Here is a 19,525-nt window from a genome sequence, read left to right on the forward strand (position 1 = left end):
ATAATTATATTGTAACATATATCATTTTATTAATATATCAACTGTATAAATTATATTATGATATTATAATATTTTATATTAATAGTGTTTCTATATTAAATCATATTTTAATCATTATAATATAATTATTTATTATATTGGATTATTATTTAATTAATTTCATAATTCCATATTGCTATTATAATGCAAGGATATTATTATATAATATTACATATTAAATATTATTACTTTAATATTTTTATTAATATCACTTTATGTATAATACTTATTTATTATTTAATTTATATATTAGAGTGGGGACATCACAGTCCTCCCCTCTCGAATTTGCTTGCCCTCAAGCAAAATCTTTCACACACAAACTTTGTCATAGACATAACACACATTTGCATTCAAGGACAAGAGAGATTTATAAAAAACACGAAGTAGACACAATGCAGACAGATGAAGGCACGAAGCAAACATGACGAAGACACATCATACATAACCTTGATTAGATCCTAAAATTAACAATGCGCAATGACTATACTTCTTCATTAGGCTTATGAACCTTGCAACCACAAAATAAGCATCAATACATGCATGTAAATATATATAAACTTCAAAGAAATTTGAATGATAATAAGTTAATCCAAGCCAGTTCCATACTAAGCCCAAGAGTGGAACTTTGGCCCCCTTGGCCCCGGTGGTAGGTGTTAGGCATCCACACGAGGTGGTCTACTTAGTGGATTGCTTGTTTGGCTAGAAAGGTTCTTGTGAAAAGGAGCCATTACTATCTTTCCCTTAACTAGCACTACAATAGGGTGTCCTAACCGCTCTCTCTTGATTGCAGATTCCATAGGAAAGTTGGTAGGGTGCCCTTAATATCTTCCCCTTAACTAGTACTACAATAGGGTGTTCTCCCCTGATTGCAGACTCCATAGGAAAGTGGTAGGGTTTCCTTACTATCTTCCCCTTAACTAGTACTGCAATAGGGTATCATAGCAGCTCTTTCCTAATTGTAGACTCCATAGGAAGGATAGATGCCCTTATAGTCTTTCCCTTAACTAGTACTACAATAAGGTGTCTTAACAGACCTCCCTTAATTGCAGACTCCATAGGAAAGTTAAATGTGGCCTTTCCGTTAACTAGTACTACAATAAGGTGTCTTAACAGACCTCCCTTAATTGCAGACTCCATAGGAAAGTTATATATAGTAGGGTTTCTATATAGTCTTTCCCTTAATTAGTACTACAATAAGGCGTCTTATAGACCTTCCTTGGTTGTAAAATCCATAGGAAAGCTACTTGAAATTCCTAAATCATTTCTCAAGTAATCAATTTTACACCTTTATGATTAGATTAATTAAGGAAACTTACAATTTCATATTTTAACTATGGTTGAACTTCCTCGAAGCTCCATTGGCTTCCCTCTTTGTTCATTGACTGAATGTTATTGATGTTCCCTTGATCATATCTCATCTTCTTCTAAAGACAATAGTGAAAAAAGATCTTCAATGTTTGTCTCACTCGTTTCTTGTAATGTCCCCACTTCTGAGGACAATTTTACCTTTCAAGTCGGGTTTCACAGTGCTCTAGGAAGACCCTCCGGGTCCCTTAGAATGATCCTCGATTAGTTTGCCATCATCCTTCAAAGACCTATGAGACTACATGCACTACATTTCTCTTTAATAAATTCATATTAAATATAAATCAATAATTTTTCTACATTCTAAATGATTTACATTCATTATTTCTATTCACCTCTATTGTGAATCCTAGTCATAATTCTAATGACCTTAAGAATTCTTAAATTTAAATTTATATAAAATAGATCAATAATACATTCATTATCATATTTATTCATTGCTACTACAAACCCTAATTGATATCATTAATAATTTTGACATTGTAATCTATGTAAATTATGAATCATAGAACTAATCTAAACTTCCTCTTATTATGTAATAGTCATAATACTATTACAAAATAACTAAATACAATTAAATGTTCTTACCTCTAAATATTCATGGTATAACTAATAATAACAAAATATTACTTTACATAATTAAATTTCCTGTACTATATTTTACATACTTACCTACACTATTATTCTACATACTTACCTAGCCCACTATGATATATGGTTTGTACCTTGACGTGGCCAATGTCTCTTTATGCAATTCCCATGTACTTTGATTAGGAAGCCACTCACATCTCATTGCCTTCGTCCATGTAGAATTCGTACACTATGGTGGTGTTATCCTTCTTGCATTAGGTTTGAATCCCTTCGATGTGCTTGTTTCCTCTTTAATTAATGATCTGAATTGCCAGTATTTTACGTTCAAGGCTTTGAATCTCCAAGTGTTGGATATCACTTAACTTGGTACTTTATTACTAATCTTCAATATGCATCAGGAGTCAACTATAAGGGTCTGTGGCCTATATTGGTCATTGAGGGATATGTGTTATTCTTATCCTACCCTCTTTGCCAATTGTGTCTTTTCAATGACTTTGGTGGTTTTATGGAGGTTTATTTACGCTCTCCGAACTATGCACATCTGTGCATCCATGGTGAATGACGACTATTCACGTGCTTGTCCTTGGTCTTATCTCCTCCATTTTCCTCCTTATTTGGTCCATGCTTCTTCATTGTTATTGCTACAGTAATTTGTCAGAGATGTAATCAATTCCATCTCTTCCTTATTCGCAATGAACATATAACATTTGATTGGATTTCTTTCCCGATCTCTTTTTTCAACTATAGTATGTTTTGAGCTTCCAACTTACAAAGAAAATCCTTGAGTTAGTTTGTATTGTATGCTATACCATAGTCTCCTCTTCGATTGATTTGCATAAACCATTCTTCACAGGTTGGCAGGATTTCTACTCTGATACCATTTGTAATGAACCATTTTTGGAACATTAGAATTCATAACCTTACTGTGTATAATTTTCTCCTTTTTCTCCTAGATTACGACTGGTGTCCTTTATTTCCCTTTATATTTCTCCTTCTTATCATATATCCCTCCATATTATATTCCTCTATGTATATATAGTTTTCATTTCTAAGAGTTGCGTCTTTTTATAATATTAATTATATTATATTAATAATAATAATATATTGTAACATTAATTATTATTAATATATTAGTAATTGTAATATTAATATAATTATTATTAACAATAATTATATTGTAACACATCATTTTATTAATATATCAACTGTATAAATTATATTATGATATTATAATATTTTATATTAATAGTGTTTCTATATTAAATCATATTTTAATCATTATAATATAATTATTTAATTAATTTCATAATTCCATAGTGCTATTATAATGCAAGGATATTATTATATAATATTACATATAAAATATTATTATTTTAGTATTTTTATTAATATCACTTTATGTATAATACTTATTTATTATTTAATTTATATATTAGAGTGGGGACATCACAGTTTCCGCATCTTTCCATGCTTTCCATCTCATCCTCCATTTTCACTTGCATGTAAAGTGCATCTATCATCCGCATTCGCATCTCATCTCACCTTTCATCTCCCATTACATGTTGCACTTACATGTACTCATTTTATCATGTAATAATGCCTTGAAAACCCTAAGTCACGTTTGAAAATCAACAATCTTTATTTGTATGTATGCCTATGCATTCCATCTTCACACATTCTCATTTCATTCCATCATCTATTTTCCACCTTCGTAAAACTTCATTCCGCATTCCATTCATTTCATTTTCATCCATTGCATATGCATATGATTTCTTTTTTAGATCATTTCATTGGATCTTCAAAGTCTCTAATTTGTTTTCAAATCTTTGTTGCTGATCACAAATCAACCCGTATGGTGATTCCATCTTGTAAAGTTTCTGCAAATTCTTTAACTGAATCAAACTTAGACTATACCTCCTTGTACTTGCTGTAGATAAACTTCAAAGTTCTATTTTGAATGAATTTAGAAATATAAATCTGGAAATGTCTTTTTCTTTTGCAAGTTGTATTTGGGCAGTATTGACTAAGAAGCAGACTTTATTGTTTCTTGTGTGCTCTTAGACTTCAATCATACCCTTAATAAATATAGAGATCAAGCGACATGTCCTTACAAAGGACATGTCGTTTCCAAAGTCTACTTTGACTCATCCCTTGAAGTCGACGACTTTCCATGTAACAACAAGTTTAATCCTAAACTAAAACAAAGGAGTTTAGTTAGTTCTAAACTAGTACTCAAGGATAGGCGCCAATATCCTTAAGAGAATAATGTAATGACTTTAGATCAATATATACCATGCAAGATCAGATCAGACCGATCTGTTATCGGATCAACATGATTGCAAGTTACAAAATTAACACTCCCTCTTAACTTGATAATCATACTGAGAGATATCATATCTAGCAACATCAATAAAGATGAACAAGCAAGAATTGATACTCTATATCTTTCTGAATCTTCTTAGCATTTGGTACCATTGAACACATGATACAATGTCATATTACTAAACCTGTGATAGTGATAGCAGTATTGCAAAGAATACAATATACAGGATAAATCCAGAGAATAATTAAATTCTTCATTTATCCAAGTTGTGACTCATAGATACTGGTATTCCTATATCACAACATGATCCTGAGTTAAGATCTACCAGAACACAGGATAAACTCCGGAGAATAATAAAATTCTTCCTTTATCCAAATTGTGACTTATAGACATAGCAATGTCTACATCACAATGTCTACATCACAATGTGATCTTGAACTCATCTAAATCTTACAGTAGAACTCTACTGTTTAGCACATTATCTAAGAGATCGTCATCTCTCATAATGTCTTTTATACAAGTGTTCATTATCTTGGAGACCATCACCTCTTAAATAATGAATACAAATGGTGGAGCCCATAACAGTCAATATTTTGACAATTAAATTATTTTATTAATAATTTAAATAATACAAATGAATTACAATTCAACCATACCAAGTCTTTTCCTGAATTGATTTATCTTCACTCTAGAGAGAGGTTTGGTGAGAATATCTACTATTTGATCTGCAGTGCAAATGTATTCTAATTTTACAGTATTCCTGTCTATCATCTCTTACATAATGGTAAGGAATTTCGATATGCTTGGACTTGTCATGAAAAATTGGCTTCACAGAAAGCTTGACGAAACTCTGATTATCACAATGAATAATCGTAGAATTCATGGCTTGCCCAAATAATCCCACAAGTAACTTTCTAACCCAAACTGCTTCCTGAGAGGCTATTGCTGCTACAATGTATTCGGCTTCCGTGGAACTTTGTGCTATTGAAGGTTGCTTTCTGCATATCCAAGATATTATTGCTAAGCCTAAGCTAAAACATCATCCTGAAGTACTTTTCCTGTCTTTAACATTTCCACCCTAATCTGAGTCAGTGAATCCATGTAAATCTAAGTCAACTTTCTCATATTTGAGCCCAAGATTAAGAGTGCCTTGTAAGTATCTCATAATGTGTTTGACTGCAATTAGGTGAATCTCCTTTGGCTCACACATAAACTGACTTAAGGCATTAATAGCATAGCAAATATCAGGTCTTGTATTTACCAAGTACATAAGGGACCCAATCATCTATCTGTAGAGAGTAGAATCTATGGAAGGTGATTTTGTTGCTGCTTCTTTAAGTTTATGTAGATTAGTCTCCATTGGAGAAGGCATAGACTTGCAATTCCACATTCCAAATCTCTTCAAAATATCTGATGTATATTTCCCTTGATTAAGTATAATGCTATTAGAATTCTGCCGTACTTCCTGTCCTAGGAAGTAATGAAGGAGTCCCAAGTCTTTCATCTCGAATTCTCTAATTAGATCTTTCTTGCATTGATCTATGAGATGATCATCACCGGTTATTAGTAAATATCAACATACAAAATTAGAATTACCATATTATCTTTATCCCTTTTATAATATAAATTTGGATTGGCTTCATTTTTGGAGAATCCTAAGCTGGTGAGATACTTATCAATTTTTTCATACCAAGCCCTTGGAGCCTGCTTAAGCCCATAAAGAGCTTTCTTGAGCCTGCAAACAAAAACGTTAGGATCATGAGTTTCAAATCCTTCAAGTTGCTCCAAATATACTTCTTCTGTAATCTTTCCATTTAGGAATGCTGTTTTTACATCCATCCGATGTACTTTCCATCCCTTCGATGCTGCAATGGCTAGGAATGCTCTTACAGAGGTATATCTAGCAACATGAGCAAAAATTTCTTCATAATCAATCCCTTCTTTTTGAGAGAATCCTTTGGCTACAAATCCGGCTTTATATTTTTTAATGCTATCGTTAGCAACATGCTTGATTTTAAATATCCACTTGGAAGAAACAATAGATTTTCCTTTAGGTCTTGGGACAATTTCCCAAATATCATTCTTCATAATAGATTGGTATTCTTCTGTCATAGCTTCTTTCCAATTTGTATGTTTAATAGCATCTAGAGTATTGGTTGGTTCTGATTTGGACAAATCATTCACGTTTGCTGTATAACTAGAAAATCTTTTGGGTCTTTTGCTTTCTCTGACTGTTCCTAGAAGGTGCAGTAAAGTCTTGTGCTTCCTCGACTATTTTAATCGCCCAAAGTGGTCTTTTCTTTGAATTTTGAGTTTCTCGAAGATTAAGGTTTTGGACTTCATCTTCAATTTCTTCCATGTTCTCCCTCTGAACTCAGACTCAGTATTTCTTTCAGAACTAGGTAAAGGAGAGGGTTCTTCAGAACTTAGGGCTCTTTTGAATGCTAGATCTTCTTAAAAAATTACATCCCTACTAAGTTCAATATTTTTCTGTCTAGGTATGAAAATCCTATATGCTTTAGATGTTTCACTATACTATACAAAAATACTTTTCCTCCCAGAGTGTTCTAACTTAGTTCTCTTTTCTTTTGGAACATGGATATATACAGGGCACCAAAAAATCCTAAGATGACTTATATTGGGTTTAACCTTAGTAAAGATCTCTTCAGGAGTTTTATCTCTAAGGTAGGAGTGAGGGCTTCTGTTTTGAATATAGAGAACAGTACAAAAGGCTTCTGCCTAAAGTTAATATTCTAGATTTTGATCAAATATCATAGCTCTAGCAGTTTCTATAATTGTTCTATTCTTTCTTTCTGCTACCTCATTTTGTTCTGGATTATAAGGAACAGTATACTCCCTTTTAATTCCTGTTTCTTTACAAAACTTTTTAAACAAATCTGAGGTGTATTCCCTTCCATTATTAGTTCTAAGAGTTATAATTTTATGTCCTGATAAGTTTTCAGTTAATGATTTAAATTCTTTAAATCTCTTTAGGATTTCTTCCGATTCTTTGCATTTTAAGAAGTAAATCCAAGTTTTCCTAGAGAAATCATCTATGAACATAATATAGTACTAGAATCCTCCAAGAGAAGGAACAAACATAGGTCCACATAAATCTGAATGGATTAATTCCAAAACATTGTTGGTTTTTCTAGTGCTATCATGAAATGGACTTTTGGTGTTCTTACCTAGAGCGCACCCTTTGCATATGCTTGAGTGGTCTTTATTTAGTTTAGGTAAACTAGTAACCATCTTCTCCATAGTTGATAAGGTTTTGAAATTTAGATGCCCTAACCTTCTATGCCATATTTCATTTACGTCTGCAGCTTCATGAATTAAGGTTTGAATAGGTCGACTAGGTTTTGAATTTCATTCATACAAATAACCTTTTCTTTGACCAATCAATGTTGCTTTCTCAATTGATGAGTTCTTAGCCTAGGTTATTAATTTACCGTCCATGAATGCAACATTATGTCCATCTTCAAGTGCTGTAACCGAGATTAGATTTCTTTTTATTCTTGGTACATAGAGTACTCCTTTGAGAAGAAGAGAATTTCTTGATTTTAGTTTCAAGGTGCAATTCCCAATTCCTTCGATAGAATGTGCTGAATTATCACCGATGGTGACTTTGCCATTAACTTCTTCTGATATAGAGTCTAGTCCTTCTTTGTATCCTGTAATATGTCTAGATGATCCACTAGTAATCACCCATGCTTTACTTGAGACTTATTTGATAATGACGAATACAATACACGATTCTTAGGATCGTAGTTATCTTCTTCCCTGGTAACATTTGTACAGTTCACTTGTTTAGAATTCTCAGGGCAATTAGATTTGTAGTGTCCAAACTTTTCACATCTGAAGCACTTTATTTTGGATAGATCTTTCTTAGATTTGTCATTCTTTTGATTTTCGCTTTTCTTCTTGAAATGTTTCTTCTTGCCTTTATAGGAGTTTGTATTAAGAACATGAAGTTCTTCATCTTTTGTTTTCAATTTCCCTCATTTCTTTAGTTTTCTAGGTTCTTCCCGAAGACAATCTCCCTTAAGTCTATTGAAGTCAGGAAGTTTACCTCTAGCACTTACTCCTTGTGCAAAAGTTTCCCATGAATTTGGTAATCCATCTATAGCCATCAATGTTAGTTCTGTGTCACTGATGATGGTTGCTATACTTGCAAGTTCATCTCTTAGTCTAGAAACCCTTACGAAGTAAGAATTTATCGATTCTCCCTTCTTTATTTGTATGTGATTTAGTTGCCTTTTTAGTGCGAGAACTCTAGTTGCATTGTTAACCTTATATGCATTTAGTAGTGCATTCATCATAGCAAATGCTGTTTGATGTTTTGTTAGCATAGGTACAATATCATTTTTCACTCCATCTAATATGATCTGAATAGCTTTCCTATTTCCTTTAATCCAGAAGGATTTATGAGGTTCACCTGTAGGTTGTTTGAATGCTGATTCAACAAATTGTTTTACATCATTTTCTTCAACAATTATCATGATTCTGAATTTTCAGGCATCAAAGTGTTCTTCCCCATCAAACCTGTCTTCAAGGCTGATTGTGTATGCCATTGAAGATGGGAGAATGATGTTAGATATATATAAGGTCTATTACTTAATTTGCAGAGCCTAGGTTCAATTACTAGAACTCTAATACCATGTAAAGTTTCTGCAAATTCTTTAACTGAATCAAACTTATATTATACCTCCTTGTACTTGCTATAGATAAACTTCAAAGTTCTATCTTGAATGAATTTAGAAATATAAATATGGAAATGTCTTTTTCTTCTGCAAGTTGTATTTGGGCAGTATTGACTAAGGAGCAGACTATTGTTTCTTGTGTGCTCTTAGACTTCAGTCAGACCCTTCATAAATATAGAGATCAAGGGACATGTCCTTTCCAAAGTCTACTTTGACTCATCCCTTGAAGTCATCAACTTTCCATGTAATAACAAGTTTAATCCTAAACTAAAACAAAGGAGTTTAGTTAGATCTAAACTAGTACTCAAGGATAGGCGCCGATATCCTTAAGAGAATAATGTAATGACTTTAGATCAATATATATCATGCAAGACTAGATCAAACCGATCTGTTATCAGATCAACATGATTGCAAGTTACAGAATTAACACATCTGATGATGTATTTGTGTTTTGGGATTTTTGTATTGCAATACAAGCATAAGAAATATCCTCACCATCAAAATCCAAAGGCAAAATGAAATATCAATATGATAAAGAGTTGGCTCATGCAACTCCCTCATCAGTTATATCTATTCTGGATAACATGATGGACACGAAGATTGGTCATGTGGATGTGGCTCATTTTTTGCAAAGAGTTGAAACTCCAGTTGGCCATGAAATGAAGTGTATTAAAAGAAGTAACATTCACTTGGTGTCCACATTTCCTATGGCATCCATAGAACTTGATTTCGTTCTCGAATGTGCACGACGTTTTACTCCAAAGACGAAGACTATCAAAGATGCTGACGACAATGTTATCATTAGCCTTGATCCTGAGGTCATTGAACAATTCTTCAAGGTTCCACATAAATCAGAATGTGCAGATTTAACCAAGGAATCATCTTTGGCATGCTGGAATGGGCAAAAGGGTGATTATCAGAAGTTTGTCAACCTTTACTAGTTAGACAATAAAAGGAACAACTTCTCCAGATGGCCAAAGACCGTTCATCGGTCTAACTTTAAACAAGAATATAAGAATCTCATCATCCTTCTCAGCAGAATTTGCGGTCTCAAAGATTCTATTGATTTTGAATCATGGATGTATAAGTTCATCTTTCAAATAATGGGAAACAAAAAACATATTTCTTGGGGAGAGCTCATTAGCACTACACTTTGTTAGTAGATAGGCAACGTGGGAACTTCAGTGCCCTTCTACATGAACTCTTACCTTGTTTACATTGCTGCTTGCCATGGGATTTTTCTCTGGTCTCTCAACCAAGGGAGATCGTCTTCAGGTTCCCATTTGGGATTACTATGACCAAATCACTTTGGCAAATAATAAATTTTATTATAGAAGAGTCCAAGATGCTTTCTTTGGACATTTTCGATGCTTGTTCAATAAACAATTATCTGTCAAAAGAGTATCTAATGCAATATGGGAAAGGGTTGGGAAAGGGTTAGCCAATTTGGCTGTATTTTTATTCAGTTTCCAACTTTCACATACTTAAGAGTTGGATATTTCAAAGGTGAGCCGTATACCTTACTTAGGTATGTTATAGATTGAATCATCTTGATGGAGTTAGCTAGACAACTCATGGATGTGTAGAGTGATCAGCATGCTATGCATAGGCCTGGTTTCGACATTACTTCAGCTAAACCTTTGGCTATTGACAACTATTCGATCATTTTTGTACCTAAAGCAAAGAACATGGAATTAGAGTTACAGTTGATCACCTTGAAGAAGTTCAAGGCTAGATTTGACTTTGATTACTAAGAGATGAATTTTCAAATGAAAAGAGCTTACACTCATGTTCATCGCATCGAGGACATTTGGATTGATATGAGGACAAAGCTTGACATCATGAAGATGGACTACTGCAGATTAACCCTGCAACAGATAATCGATCTTAACATGTTGGAGATACCTTCAGATTTCCAAGTTGAAGATGATGGCAACATCCTTGATCCAGAATTTCATCAAGCTGGCTTTGAGAAGAAGTGCCCTTTTCCTATTTAGTGGCAACAAAAGGAAGGTACATCTATCATGGATAGATTTCAATCCATTTTAGTGAACAACAATAAATGGTTGAAAAATAAAGGCCTTAAAAGAGTAAATCCTAAGATGGGCTTGGATTGTGGAAGTTTTGGTCCTCTCGGCAGGAAGTCACAACTGGAAATCATAGGGAAAGATGGTGCCTCATCCTCTGAAGCTAAGGGTTCTTTCAAATTCAAATTGAAGGGTGGAAAAGCAGCCAAATTATCTCAAATCTCTAAACCAATTCAAGAATAATAGGAAGAATTAGAAGAAGAGCTGGAGACAGCATTAGATAAAGAAGTTTCAGACGAAGAAGGGGAAGTCATGATCATATCTCCCCCAAATCCTGCACAAGCTTGTGCACCGCCTATACATGAAGAGTCTTATTTGCATGAAGTAGATGATGATGTGGATTCATTTTCCACTGTTTTCACTCCTATTCTAGTCTCGAAAGTCAATATAATGGCTTTTCCTATTTCTTCTGCCGCTCCTCGTATTCCTGCAAATGAACAATATGAATATCTAACAAATGTGTTTGAGGATTTTCCAACTCTTACCAGTGGTCAAGTTTCCCAACTTGATACGTCTTTGACAGATTTTGAGCTTTTTATGACAAAATCTTCTCAACATGTTCCTATGCCTTCAGCTGTGTAGACTGAATCTTGTTTTGTTACAATGGAAATACAATCAAGATCAATGCTAATGGTCTCCACCGTATTTGCTTCTATGAATGAAGGTTTGAGCTTGCCTGCATGGTTGAGCAAAATAACAAAGAAAAGGAGAAAAGTGGTTGTTCCTTTGAACAATCTCCTTGTTAAGAAGACCAAATCCAAATATTTGAAAGATAAGATTATTTCAAGGATTTTGGTTGATGCAGATAAAACCAAGTTTGTTGAAGTTGCTGAGCTCTTGTGGACAAACCTGTTGAAGAACTTACTCGTTCTGATTACAAGTTTACTAAGGTTGAAATCGGGAAGCAATCACGTTTGAGTTGTTTGCAAGATGCTCAAGATGCATTGGCTAATGTATCAAAGAGCAATCACGAGCTACGGGAGAAGAAAAATCAATTGAAACAGGAGGTCTCTCGTCTAAACGAGGTCATTCGGCAACAATCTTCTCAGAGTATTGTTGTTATGTTGCAAACATTTAAGGAGAGAAAGCTGATTGAAGCTACCAAGTCTTGGATACAGGAATCATTTCTAAAGAAGTTCGAGCCATCACAGAGACATTTGCAGTTCTTAGGCACGTCAAAGAGATGAATGAAATGGAATGAAACTTAATTTCTTCTTTGAATCAAGAAGCGGATAACTTGAAGGAAATCCGCGATGATTGGGATGAAATGGTCAAATTTGATTTGGATGCCTTAGTTTCATGTGACATTTTTCCGTCATGTGAAATGTTCTTCAGATTTCAAGGGCTCATTGGTTACAAAGAGGAAACATTGAGGAAGCTGATCACAAAGTTGCAGGTGGCCTTTGGATATTGTCAAGCAGTTGAAACAAGTGTTACTTGTGATTTGGAACAGATGGGATGCCATGTTATTGATGAATCTGGTAATCTCATTGCAGTAGAAAGAGTAAACTTAGAATATACAATCAGGATCAATGCTGATGTAGATTTTGAAGACTTTGGTTTGCACACAATGAACAAGTTTGTCTTGTATAAATCCTTGACAAAATAGTTGTTAGATACTACGACAACAAATTCCAAAGTTGTGCAATCCGTGTATGCAAATGCAATGAGAGTAAAAGTCATAACAAAGACCATGAAAATTGCTGATCTTCCCACATTGCGTGACATCATTGTCAAATTCAAGGCACTAAGAAACAATCTGTTGTTTTTGTTTTTATTTCATGTTAGTAGTTGAAAAAGGATGCATTACATGAAAAAGTGTAATTACATGTAATGCGAGTTACACGTATGTAAAAAGATGTAATGCGAGTTACACGTATGTAAAAAGATGTAATGCGAGTTGTACGTGCAGTTGCATGTAATCCAATAATTTCTCTTTTAGTTAGACTAGGTCAAAGTTGGTCGAGTTGCTCCCACTTTTTCCTCCACCTTTTTCTCAACTCCTATGCCTATATAAAGGAGTGCCCCCTCATTGTAAAAAGTATCTTTTGTTTTATGCAAGAAAGCTTTGCCACATTTGTGCAAGCATAACTTTGATTGTGCAGTACAAATTTGGGAGAAAAGTGAATAAAAGAAGTAATTGGATTTGATGCTTTGACTGAAAGCAATTGTGATGGAGCAAATTAGAAGCTTTGGTTGTAATTTGTGCCTATTTTCTTGACTCATGTTATTATTGTGTGTTCAATAAAAGAGTATAGTGATTTAAGAAGCAATCGGAACCAAAGCTTTGACTGGGAGCGGTTGTGGAAATATATAGTTAGAACCTTTGTCTGTAGCTTATACTTCTTTCTTAATTCGCAAAATAGTTAAGTTATTCTTACTTTTAGGAGTCTTTGTGCCCTAATTGTAAAGCTTTTCCATATAGAAGTACGACTGGACTTACAGCCAAACCAGTGCATTTTCAGCTAGCCTTTGAGTTAGTGAAGGTTTATCGGTATCACTATTTCCAACTCTTGATAGAAGTGTAGTTAGAGATTCACCCTGCCCATTACTCGCTCCACGAGTAAGTGGATTCTTTCTTGAAAGATAAGAAGAAAGAATTTTGGTAACACCTATTTTATAAAATCTCTCGACTTCTTGCTTACCTTGAGTTGATCCAAGGAACGGTGAGAAGGGGGAGCCTTCCCTTTAAGGTAGGAGATACTTTGTCTCACACACTGTGGCTGGTCATCCTATTTTGGGACTGGATTTTTACCCAAAATTGTCAGTTGCAAAATATCCACCCAACATGTCACAACAACTAGAGACTCGGATCCATGAGAGGCGGTTAAGCACATTTCACAAATCCATTGGTCTATGCTGAATGACACCTTCACCTAGAGGGGACGTAATTCCCAACCTGCCAAATTTTGTTTTTAAAACCCTATCTCATGCTTGATGAATATTCTCAATGAAGGTTTAAAATATTCTTCTTCTTCTTCTTCTTGCTCATCTTTCACTTGTGATCATTTCTTACACTCCTCCAATCACTCTTTGCACTCCTTGCCACTGTTCTCTCTCAGTTGTAGCGAACAAGCTGAAATCCAAATGTGAGGAAAGAATGAAGTGTGGAGGGGCTTATCAAGGCTTGGAGTGGCCAAAACGGGCCCTACCTTCCTTTTGTGTTCAAATAGAATTCTCTTATAAAATTTAAGCTTAAAAAATTCAAAACTTTGCACTTTTTTTTATGTTGATGTTGGCCGACAATCGGGGACATCTAGATATCCCCATATCCCAGCGGTTGGGCATTGCGGGATGGGGGTGGTGGGGAGACTTGGGAATGCCAAGTCCCCATCTTGGGTGCATGGGGGTTTGGTGGTTGAAAAATGGGGCCAAATGTCATGCACAACTTCATCTTGTATCTGCATCTAGAAACTACCTCTTCTGTTGTATTCCCCCATAAAAGATAGCCTTGGAGAGTATGAGTCATGTAATATTTGTAGGTGAAGTGTTATGCTGCTGCAATTGGTTCAAAGTGTTGGGTTGTTGGTTGAAGCAGTGTACTGCTATTGTATTGTAACTGTTGTTTCAGTAGTGCGAAGTACTGTTCTTTTGGAGTGTGGGTTTTCTCTCCAGAAGTTTTCCCCATGATATATTGTGTGTTATATCATATAATCTTTGTGCATGTGATTATCTCCTTGTGAATGTGTTTTTTAATTTTGTAATAGTTAAGATTTGTAAAGAAAAATTGCATATGATCTCCCCCACTTGATTAGTGTTGGGAAGTGTTTTCTGCACCTTACCTTCCTTTTAATGCCTCCCAAGTCTTATAATAAGAATCCTCATTTTACTTGACAACAATGAAAATATGAATTTTTTAGTTACAAGAGTTTTGTGCTAGTGATGTGGGTGTTCAAAAGGAGTGTAAAATAACATAACATGACAACTTTAGTTTGTTAAGCTTGAAATTGAATGTCCTTGTCTACTTGTAATTTGACTTTGGTGCACAAATTAAACATATATTAATCTGTTTTATTTCTTTAAACAGCTCTGGACTATGGACAATAGGAAATTTACTTTGTGATTAATAATCTTTTCCTGTGAAATGACTATACAGTTGTATTTAGATTATATTATTTGTGTTTCAATTGCCTAGTTTTACTGCCTAGCCATGTTTCTGAGTGTTTTGTTACTTTTCAGAACCTTAAGATTTTTTCACCCTAGCACATACCTATTATTACCGAATCTACTTTTAAGTTTGACTGCCTGCCCTTGGTTACTTGTGGACATTAATATCATTTCGATCTTCATTTTCTGTACTAAATTTCAGACATAGTCAATTATATGTGATGCTTTGGGTAATACAAATATACATAAGAATGATATAATGTATTCATCATTTATTTTGATAACAGCCTATTATATTTTCACTGATCCTTAGTCAACATTAATGTTCTCACCCATCGTCATATCCACTCATTTTTTGTCCTCTTAGATGGAGAAGTGAATTAACGATGTTTTCAACTGTTTTATACAGGAAACAAGTGCTGATTTTTCTGAAGAACTGGAGGCTGGCTTTGGACCAAATGGATTGGGCATCATCGCCATTTCCGAAGTATGAATAATCAGTTTTGATTTGTATTTCATAATTAGATTTAAAATTGAATGCTGCATCAATTGCTTTCTAAATTCAGTAGCCTTATTATAAATTCACTTGAATATTCACATACAGTATTGTAGTCTTTACAAGGTGAGATTGTGGGAAGATCAGTTTTCCCTAGGGATGCACCCTCTGGAATATTGATGCATTATCGGAAAGAGGTTCATCTGGAGATGGGAGGTTGTGTTAGGGCCTTCTGCCTTGTCCCAGACTGCCCCTGTGTGTTAATTTCTAAAAACTATTGGGAATGCCTACAGGATGCCTTCTCTAAATAGGAAATGTCTCCTGGAATGCACTCCACTGGGAAACCCCAGGGGCATGCGAGGCCATCTCAAAAGTCCCTGTGATGTCTTGGTAACATCGCTGAAATTGATGAACTGTGAGAAGGAACTGAGGAATTTCAATTGTGATGTTGTTTGGTTGAATATGCTTTTTGTATTTCTTGAAAACATTCTTTATTAATGGCAGATGCTTACACACACACTGAAATTGCCAAACTTATAATTTTTTCTGTCAAACCCAGAAGCCTTTCTCAGTGTACCTGTGCCCCACTGTCCCAGAAACTCAGAAACACTGAAACAAACTGTGTATGAGATTTATTGATTTATATTTTATGCAGCCATGTTCAGAAAACCCCTCTCATAATTTTTGAAGAGTGGAATCATTAAATCTTTAATCCTGTAGATTTTGTTTGTTAGCACATAGAATAAACTATTTATCCTGCTATGCCATATAATTGAAAAACAAATATAGGCTTCACTATTATGAAAATCTGTTCAGAGCAGAAACTAAGGGACACCAACAATGTATTGAGTAGAGTGCATATTACTTGGAACAATGCACTACCAGATTGGATCTTGTCTGTATACTGAAATTTAGTCTATAAATTCACACTTTGAAAAGACTATTCTTGGCCACTTGTAGATATTATTATTTTATTATAATAATTTCTGAATCAAAAGAGTATATTAAACTTTGCTGGAAACTAAATATTAATTAGAAAACTGAATTGAGACATTCAAAGGCCATGCGCCTGAAACTTATAATTGCCTGATAAGAAATTACCTTGATCTGTTTGCCATATCAGAATGCACCAGTATTTTGAGGAGATCAACTGCAGTCCCCCTGTCTGCATCTGCCTTATACGCAAAGACATTCTACCCATTCTACTTTTTCCTTGAAAGATCAGTTCATAGAGTTATAGAGAATTTCAATTACATATATAGTGCAAGTTTGCACTATGATGTGATGGGAAGTTTTATTGGCATGGTCATGTACCCACCATTTAAGTTTCTGTGCAGGCAGCCACTAAGAAGCTTTATCTGGCCAATCAGATCAAGGGTGTTGTAATATGGGCAATAAGGTTACTGTTTGTGTAATAGTCATTGTCAAAGTAGTTGGCTAATCATCATTCTAGTTAGTGACCTGTTTACAGCTAGCTTATGTTAAGTTAGGCTACTTTATGTTTTTGTCTCACCTGATATCATTGTCAAGAGCATTGTATATGATGAATCTTGTTATTTCTAAAGTTAGTTTAGAATTCGATAAATTAAGTTTTCCTTCTTTTAGAAAACAAGACGTAGAATATGGATGATGAAAGAGCAAACATACATGGGAGTGTAAGGAATCATTTTATCTCACTGTCTTTTTGAGAAGAGCTTATTGAAGAGTTTATTGTTGGAGTTTACTGATGTAACATTGTCATTCTGCTTTATTTTCCTTTGCATATATATATATATATATATTTATTTATAACATTCAGTAGTTTGTATGGTGATCTGCTTTGATATAATCCAAGGACTTTTTCTAAGTACATTGAGTTCCTGTTTATATAGCATGGCAGGAGAGTCCATGTATTTTCTAACAAATCTGTTGTTTGAAATATAGCAATTCCTCTCCCATTCCCTGCATAATATTAAAAAGTGGTTTTGGCTTTTGGTAAATTAGTCCAGGTATATATTGAAAGAATGTGCTATGTTATCAAGCAAACCACCTAAGTAGTCCTTTAACAAATGTTTGTAACCTTTACAAATAATTTAATTATAATACTTATAATATTTTAGCTATAAATGATGACCAGTAAAAAAAGTACATGGTATTTATAACCTTTTATGTACTCTTCTGATTACCTCATGTTGTTATTATTGTCAAACAAATTGGAATTGTTATTGAACTGTAGATTTTTGCTCTATAATGTGTGATTCTGTATGCACTGGTCAACCTATTTCCTTTTTCCAGCCAGATGTTACTTTTAAGCTCATTATGAACATGATATTTTTGTTCTTTAAAGCTCTGTATCTCTTTTGATGCATGCAGGTTCCAAAATATTCTAAACTACGGAAAAATCTACTCCAGCTTTCTCATAGGTGTGTGTCCACATGTCAAAAAAAGATTTGTTAATTCTGTTTCGTCAAAAGTAGAAGTGCAACCCCAGGAAAAAATAATGAGACCAGAAGGAGACATAGAGAGAAATTTATATCTGGAAAATTGAAGTATAAGGAAAGACAACTAGATTCTCAATTTTGTCTCTTTAGCTTGAAAATCATGATGACTTTTTCATGTATTTTAATCAGGTTAGCAACACTTCCAGATGATGCAAAAAAGAATCTTGAAGATCCAGATAGTAGGTATCATTTTTGACCACATTGTTTTGACATCAACGCAATGCATACTTTTTTGATTTTTTATATATTTGGCACATACTCAGTTGCATCCAAGGAAGTTATATAATATAATTTTGTTATTTTAGAACATTAAGGAGACAAAGGTTCCTATATTTGGTCAGGGTTGGTTGTGTATGAATTTAAAAATTATTCAATTTGAAGGAAGAGTCACATTGATGGGATTATATGTAATTAATTCTCCCGTGATTATCTCCACGTTGTAAATTCTCCCTTTTATGCTTGGCCTAGCACACTAAAAAATTCTAGTTTACATGTATAGCTCACCAACTGCATCTGAGTTGGACTGAATACTGTCTCCTTGCACATTTACAGCTCACCAGTTATACAAAAGTTAACTAATCGATGTGTCTATGCATGCTCAATTCAAGGGCAGTTCATATCAACTTAATTTGTAATGTCGCATTTTGAGGATTAGTTGGAGATGAATCATTTAGCCTATTTAATTCCCGTAGGCTAATGTTGGTTTAAATCAGCGAGAAAATTAATTATTTAAGTTGTCCAATATAGCAAATTTTATGGATAACTTCAATTATTTTTAAAAAGCGGCTTACATGAATTAAAAAGGGAAATATCGAAAATCACTTTAACAAGGGTGCTTGAATGAAATATTTTAAGCAGAAATCTGAAAAGCCCTTTGGGAACATTCTAAGGAAAGTATAAACAGAGGAATTGGGAGATTATTTGCTCACACTTGCTCATTTTCTCTATTTAGAAGCAAACCCTAGGAGGGAAACCCTAAGAGAAATCAATTTCGACAGTCAAAAATCTACCCTAGCTGGTTGCAGGTGGAGTCTTTCTGCTTTCATGCAAGGATTTAAATTGATTGAAGATTCAATCTGTGCAGTCTTGCAAGAAAGATTGTCAGGTTGTATGTGAAGATCTAAGGAGAGACTTGGATTTCATTTTAGGAAGATTGCTGACTAATAGCTGGTGTACGAATTGTTCTATGTGGATGATTGAATTCATAATATTTACCTAAATCTTGATGGATGTGGAGATTGGAGTAAATCTGGGTGTGAGGATTGAAGATTGTGAGGCGACTAGAACTTCAGACAATAGGCATTTTTCTATCCTTGTTAGCATGAGTTTCAGTG

The 19,525-nt window shown here is 34.2% G+C and overlaps 1 protein-coding gene across 2 annotated transcripts in view; it reads left to right on the top strand.

Moving 5' to 3' along the window:
- LOC149551819 (2-oxoglutarate (2OG) and Fe(II)-dependent oxygenase superfamily protein) overlaps window positions 1–19,525 on the top strand; it is a 221,255-nt gene that overhangs the window by 18,646 nt on the left and 183,084 nt on the right. For both annotated transcript variants that reach the window (XM_089787321.1, XM_089787323.1), the window contains exons 2-4: window positions 15,625–15,702; window positions 18,064–18,113; window positions 18,321–18,374. In XM_089787321.1, coding sequence (XP_089643447.1) covers window positions 15,625–15,702; window positions 18,064–18,113; window positions 18,321–18,374 — 182 coding nt within the window. The remainder of the gene's footprint in view (window positions 1–15,624; window positions 15,703–18,063; window positions 18,114–18,320; window positions 18,375–19,525) is intronic.

The sequence above is a fragment of the Cupressus sempervirens genome, chromosome 6, assembly GCF_028749045.1.
Source record: "Cupressus sempervirens isolate cs-2001-9-10 chromosome 6, ASM2874904v1, whole genome shotgun sequence".
Lineage (NCBI taxonomy): Eukaryota > Viridiplantae > Streptophyta > Pinopsida > Cupressales > Cupressaceae > Cupressus > Cupressus sempervirens.